This window comes from Fulmarus glacialis, unplaced genomic scaffold, assembly GCF_000690835.1.
Source record: "Fulmarus glacialis isolate BGI_N327 unplaced genomic scaffold, ASM69083v1 scaffold22322, whole genome shotgun sequence".
Classification (NCBI taxonomy): Eukaryota; Metazoa; Chordata; class Aves; order Procellariiformes; family Procellariidae; genus Fulmarus; species Fulmarus glacialis.
This window is the reverse complement of record NW_009196247.1, coordinates 54,022-60,801: the sequence shown is the minus strand read 5'-3', so window position 1 is coordinate 60,801 and position 6,780 is coordinate 54,022. Positions and strand designations below refer to the sequence as shown.

Genomic DNA, 6,780 nt, shown 5'->3' with positions numbered 1-6,780 from the left:
GCTTGGTTGAATAGTCAGTGTTGAGCAACACTGGAAAACAGCCAAAATATGGGCATCAAACACTGACGTGAATAAATTCAAAGCCATTTCAGAAAATTATCTCTGTAATCATTGTCTCACCTTCACTGACTGTAAAAATGAGAATGGTAATGTTTGCCCACGGCAACTAGTGTTTCGAATATTAATCTATATTTGTAAAGCACTTCAGTGAGGTAAGTTAGTCTTAATTCAGGACACCATTTGACCATGAACATGCAAATACACATAATCCTGTATTTTTACACCTAGCAAAAAGATGGAGTCAAGAAATCTTTTCTTTCTAAAATACATGAACTTGCTTTCATCAGCCAACTCCATAACACACATGTCAGTAGCAAGCTGTGTTGAGATTCCACTTGTCATTTCATTTTGATCTGGACAAGAATATGTTTTTAATATGTCTTGTAATTTCCTTCTAGATAAAACACTCCACCCAAAGCATATAATAATTTCTCCTTTCTATCTGAAGAAAAATGTGCTCTTTTGTTCTTTTCCCCTTTGCCTCCCCAGTGCATAGTTTGGGACTGGGATTCCAACGGAAAGCATGACTTCATTGGAGAATTTAGCTCGACTTTCAAGGAAATGCGAGGAGCTATGGAAGGAAGACAGGTGAGTGGAAACCACCCAAGCAATCTCAATATGTAAGCTTTGTAGAGCAGTGTTCCTCAAACAATCCTGTAATAAAGCAAGTGACATTGCCTCATCGTCTGTCAGAAGTTAGTTGCTGTGTTGATCTCTCCCATAGGTTTTACTGTTATCTGGACATGATAATCTGAAAATGCAAAAAGCAGCCTTTCCTGTACTTCCATGCCTGAAATACTTAGGGTCTTTTTCTAGTTCACATTCTACAGGCATTTCTTTCTGCTAAGATTTATTTCCTTTGAGCCCAAGCACATGGTTTCTCTGAGGTGCTCTGCTGTTACGGCAAAGCAGATGCCCAGTCTGGTCACTCAAAGCATTTCCCTACTGGCCTAACGGCCCTTACTGGGTGAGGGTCATTCTCCGTCTTTCTCCATTTCTCATGTGCTGCATTCACTGCTGCCAGCTCTAACTTGAACCCATCATGATGAAACTAATCAGTTTCCTAAATATCTCATGAATTACAGTCCTAAGGGAAAATGAAATGTTAGCTTATCAATAATTTAACTTCTTTATGTCAGCCTGATCTTTTCAAATTGAAATTGATGGTAATTATTGAATATGATAAATGATTTGGCATCTCTAATTCCAGAAATTGTCATTTCCTATTGTTACTTACTCTTGAAGGTGTTAATTTTGATAAATTCTCGGGGGGGGAGTTAAAAATGTTGACTTTCTAATCTGCTGATAATTTGTATTCACTGCTTCATGGTGATCTCAAAACCAAACATAAATGCCTAATAAGCTTTATTTGGGCTTTATATTAAGGTTCTGTTTATAATGTGTTAATAGAAAGCTAATAAAGAGTCAAAAGGTGTTTAATAAATGGTAAGCAGTCAGGCTATCCATAGGTCAGGAAGATTTTATGATTCTTCTAGATATTTTGTACTGATGTTCTTAGAATAACCTAGAGTTTAACAAATGTTGCTCATGTGTGTAAAATACTCTTGATATATATCAGTCATATATTAACCCATTATAAATAACTTCTGAACAGAACCTGAGTGTAAATGAAACCCTGTTTTGTTCTCTCAAATTAAGTCAGAGGATCAAAACTTAAACCAAACTGAATTTGAGTGGAAATAAAACCTACCTAAAGAGGTAAACAGATTCCAGAGTGAGGAACATTAACAAGGCCAGTGATGTGACAACACTCCAATTTTGTATACAAATACCTGTGGCTGGAAAGGGACTGTGTGAGAGTGGTAAAGGGGGTGTATTTCCAATCTAAATGTCTTCAAAAGAGCATCACAGTCCTTCCCAAACAGACAGCTTGTTGGCCAAGACAAGAGACTTGCAGTCCAGAGTGCTAGGAATGGCTGTGAAGGATAAAATATATATTCTTTCTTATGATGGAGAGACAGTGTGCTCTTTTCATCCTCAGCTAGCGAAAAGGATGGTTACTCTTTCAGAGGCATAAGAAGTTAGTACAGCCATTTGTCAATTCTTGTTCTAGGTTGACACTGCAGTATCAGAGTGCTGTCCAGGAATGTTTTAATGTTGCACAATGCTTTAAGTGCCTGAACCTTTCTCTTTCTAAGGGCCGGCCATTTGCCATTCGGCAGGCTGTCTTTCACCTGTAACATTGCAATCTGCTTTTCACTGCAAAAGTGCAGCTTTTCTCCTCCACTCACCTAAGGCGTTGTGGCATTATTTCTTCCTTGTTGCTCTCATTCTGTTGTTATTGTGCAGTTATTCTGTGGGCTTGCACCTGCAAAACCCAATGCTGTTGTTACAGCCAGTTCTCATGGGACACAATTGCCACCAATGTGAGAATCAGTCCTTCTCCCCCCTCCTCTTTTCTAATCCTTGTTTTATAGACTATTCTAGAGGGAAACAAGATCTAGTGGATAAAGTAGTAGGTAGTCGTCATTCAAGTGGCTAATAAATATTGCCCAATACATGCACATGCTAGATAGCTCTTGCACCTGATCAAAGCAGGCTTCAGCACTAATAGCATGATAGGCAAGAACAAGCAGTAGGGAGTTTGAGCCGATCCTGGTGAAAACCATATAGTTATTATGGAAAAAGTATTGTCATCATGTGTTGTACAGGAGAGGTCGCTTGTGTGGCGGGAGCCAGAGAGCAATTTCCCTTTCCCTTTCTCTCTTTCTCTCCCTCTGTGCCTCCCTCCCTCATCCTCTCTCCTTTTTCTCTATTTTCTCTCTCTCTCTCTCTCTCTGTCCCTCCCTCCCTCATACTATCTCCTTTTTCTCTATTCTTCAGAAATAATTATTGCTGCTAAAGGCAATATATGCCATTAGCTGTGGACCCCATAAATACATCTTAGTGCATAGTTTATCTCAACATCCTTTGTGCAACACTAAGTAATGTGATTAGCATTTGTCAGTTTTTTTCTTTAGTTTTATTCTCCCCAAAGAAGCAGCATGTGCAATGGAGTGTTTACTTTGAATAAAGGGGGTTTAGTAAACCTTGAGGGAATGGCAGAGGAGCAGGAAGACCACATCAGAGAAATGTAATTATGTGTGGGTGAGGAGATGAGTAGACTAGACATAGTCCTTCGTTCCTAGAAGAGACTTTTTCATAGCCTCAGTCCAGAAAATGTTCTGGTTTCCATTTGGTAATCCTTTCAGTCAGAGGAATAAAACTACATCCTTCAGCCCATGGCGTTAAGCATTCTTTCACACAGCATCACAACAGTGAGTGTAGAAGATGAGGACCAAAACCTGGAATTTCATCTGAGATGCTGTGGAGGCCAGTGTGAAGAGCAGAACTCAGGTTTGACATCCCTGTTTGAGTTGCTAAGGAGACACACAGAAACTTTTTAGGTTATATTTCTTTTGTGCAGTAGACTTTATGGCCAGCTACAGTACATTGCTATAGTTCTGTGAAAAGATAATTAAAAGACAATAAAAACACCCTAGTGATTGTCAACCAGGGTTTTTCACTCTCACAAACAACTGGAGAGAATAAGAGGGAACATTTATCATTGATGGGGGATCCAAGAACTCTCCTTAAGTACCAGCTGCAAACCTGTGTATTGTTAAAGGAGGCTACACCAATGGCATGGCTCTCCCTCTCTGCCCATCAGCAATGTCTGTATTAGTTGGTATCAGCTTCACAAGTTTTCATAAAAGCATTAAGCAATAAGGGTGGGAGTAACACAGTAGTTTGTGCTGGTGAGCAGGAAGAACTGTGTGTCATCTGTGAACTGCTAGTACTTCTCACCATTTCGTCAGCTCACCTCATCTCTGGAGGACTTGACAAGGATCTTGAAGTTGCCTTTTAGTTGCCTTGTACATAGTTTGTCCTCCAGAAAGCACAGAGTATTCTGATCCATTCTTCAACCGCCCCCTCTTGGCTACAAAATAAAAGGATCTTGTAGCCAATCTATCAACTGCTACAGAACCACTTGAGATGGTCAGGATGGACGTGTGTCACCTACTTACTTAAAGGAGTTGATGGTGCTTCTAAGACTGTTTCAGTTCCATCCCTGGGCTGCATACTGATTATCCCAAGTTTTGAGTGTCGGCCTCTGATCAGATGAGCTTATATTTGGCTTGCTGGCTTGTCTCCACTGTGAGATTTCTTGGGAATCTGTGTTTGAGACCAGGCATCATTTAGATAAATGGTGTGAATCTAGCACTGGCAGCTTGCTAGTGGTTGAACCAATAATGTGTGAAGGAAGGAGAGAAGATTCCTTCTCTGAATGACTGATCACCTGTTTTGATCAGAATGGCAAGTGTAGTTTATGAATTTCTTCCCAAAATGTGCCAAGTCCTGGATGAGATTCACAGGTCTTGAATTATGACTCTTTCAGAGTGACAGTTGCTTCTCAATGACTGAAAGGACTGAATTCTGAGAAAGTTTGTTGGTCTTTGGTTGGTGGTGCAGGTGAAATTAATTCATGCTGTTTAAGAAGACTTCCTGATCATGAACAACCTCAGAATAATAGCTTGGTGTGTATTTCTGTTCCATAATAACTACCTTGTTGTCACAGACTGTTATATTCTGACACCTAGCCTGTTTTCATACTGACCACCAATAAAAAATGGCACAAAGACATCCTGTTGTTCAAATGCCTATCTGAAGCGGGCATTTCTAAACCTTCTATTTAACATTTTCCATCATTCCAAAATTCATCATTTACTCCTTCACTATAATCTTGACACAAGAAAACACAGTAAGAACAAGTCCATCCTTATTTGTGACTTTTTTTTTTTTTTTTTAGCGAAATACTAGTTAATACTTTGAGTTTATTGTATGCTTAGGATTTGTTCCAAATGTATGTATAATATATATTTTTAATATGTGTGTACAGTGGCAGTTTTATAAGGTGTTCTAATATTAAACTATCAAACATTTGAAAACAAGATTAGAAAAGCTTGATAAAAATTTAAGGACTATTAAAGCTTTTCATAGTTGAAAAGAGAAATCCTCCACTAATTAGAAAAAAGTCACAATGTTTTTTTTTTAAATGGAGGCAATAAAACCAGAGGGATTTGGGGAGAAAAAAGTCATGGAAACATAAACCACCTGGATCCCCATGCAGCACAGGAGTTACGTAAGGGAAAAATCTGTTCCTGTATTACACAGAAATGGACACAAGTTTACGCACACACACACACAAAAGGCAAAGGGGAGGAAGAAACCCTGCTGTACTTAGCACCTCCACTGACATTCCCACAAGTTCAGGGTGTCTTTAGGGGGGCGAGGATGGCTGCTGGGGTGCACAAGATTGGATGGGGTCCTGAGGGGATCTGAGCTGGGTTGCCCCGTTTGTCCAGGTATCTGACTATGATCCTAACTCAGGGCCTTTGCATCAGGTAGCTCTTCAAATAATTGAAACCTTTAAGCCTTTGGTAATGGGCTAAGGAGTTTATTGACACCAGTGGACAATTCCATGTCTGGTTTTATCAGGAGACAGGCAGGTTCATCCAGGACTGTCTGCAACATCAGCAGCTGCTGCTGGCCCCAGACAGGGCAACAGAGGCCCCAGGGGAGGGTGCAGCCATGTCAGGCACCTGCCACATCCGTGTGATTAGGCAACCAGTGGTGCAACCTCAGGAGCGCAGATGAGGCTGGAGGCCTTGGCTGGGGAAACAAGAAACGCTTTGATTTTCACTTTGTTCCCCAGGTGCAAATTTCCAGAGGAAACCTCTGATAGTGGTTAAAAATAGCTCGTCTCCCATGGTGTATGTCTTTCTAGGACAGAAGGAGAAAAACAAAAAAACATTCTGTCCTCTTGCCTCAAGGGATGGCAGGAATAAACTAGCCTTTCGGGCAGGAGGAGTTGCAGTTCGCTTAAAAGTGACTTGCTTTTTTTGAGGCATCAGAAAGGGGTAATGCAGGACATAATGCTGCCTAATATCGATTGGGTTTTTTCACCCTGTCCATTAGACCGTGATGCCTCCTTTGTCATTTACAAACTATGCAGTTTGTTGGACAGCTGTACCTGATGGAACAAGAGAGAAACAAAAGAATTGCAGGGGAGGCAAGAGAACATGCTAATGATAACCCAAGCTTAGCCATAGCTCTCTAGTCCTTTCCTCACAGGACTACCCGATGTCCTGGTGTGCAAGTACAGTGTCCCAGGGAAAGGAACTGCTCTGTACCATGATTTCTCTTGCCTTAGTGTATGTGAAACTCTCGTGACACGTTCATTTCTTTCTCTGAATAGCTTGCTCTATTGGTAGCCACATACTGTTCAAATTTCGGTTCTACAATGGTTGCCTACACTTAGTCACCTCCACTTCCCTTTGCTAGTGTGTGGCACGGGTGGCTGCACCGTTTGCTCTCTCTTCTGAAGGTTTGGTAAGAGAAGGGATAGGGATGTTTGGGACGGCAGCATCCTTCACTGTAGAGAGTAACATCTCCCATTGAGGGATCTGTGTCTCCTCATTACAGCAAGGAAAGGATTACGACCTTGACAAGTGTCAGCATTAGTTTGCTGACTTTCATTGACGAATAAGTGGATGGAGTTTGTTTTACATTCAGAAATTCTCCACACAGTGGTTTAAATTTCAGGGTATGAAAGAAATACCAAAGCGGTATAGTCTGGGCATTCATTACCAATATTTGCAACAATACTTGAATGAACAGGACATAGTTAAAACCAGGTTGCTTTCTGTTTCAGATTCA

The 6,780-nt window shown here is 40.7% G+C and overlaps 1 protein-coding gene across 1 annotated transcript in view; it reads left to right on the top strand.

Moving 5' to 3' along the window:
* Window positions 1-549: 549 nt before the first annotated feature.
* The window catches only part of CPNE4 (copine IV), a gene marked incomplete at its 5' end in the record, with an annotated part of 55,438 nt that continues 49,207 nt past the window's right edge, over window positions 550-6,780 (top strand). Inside the window, one exon of the mRNA XM_009572155.1 lies at window positions 550-648. Coding sequence (XP_009570450.1) covers window positions 550-648 — 99 coding nt within the window. The remainder of the gene's footprint in view (window positions 649-6,780) is intronic.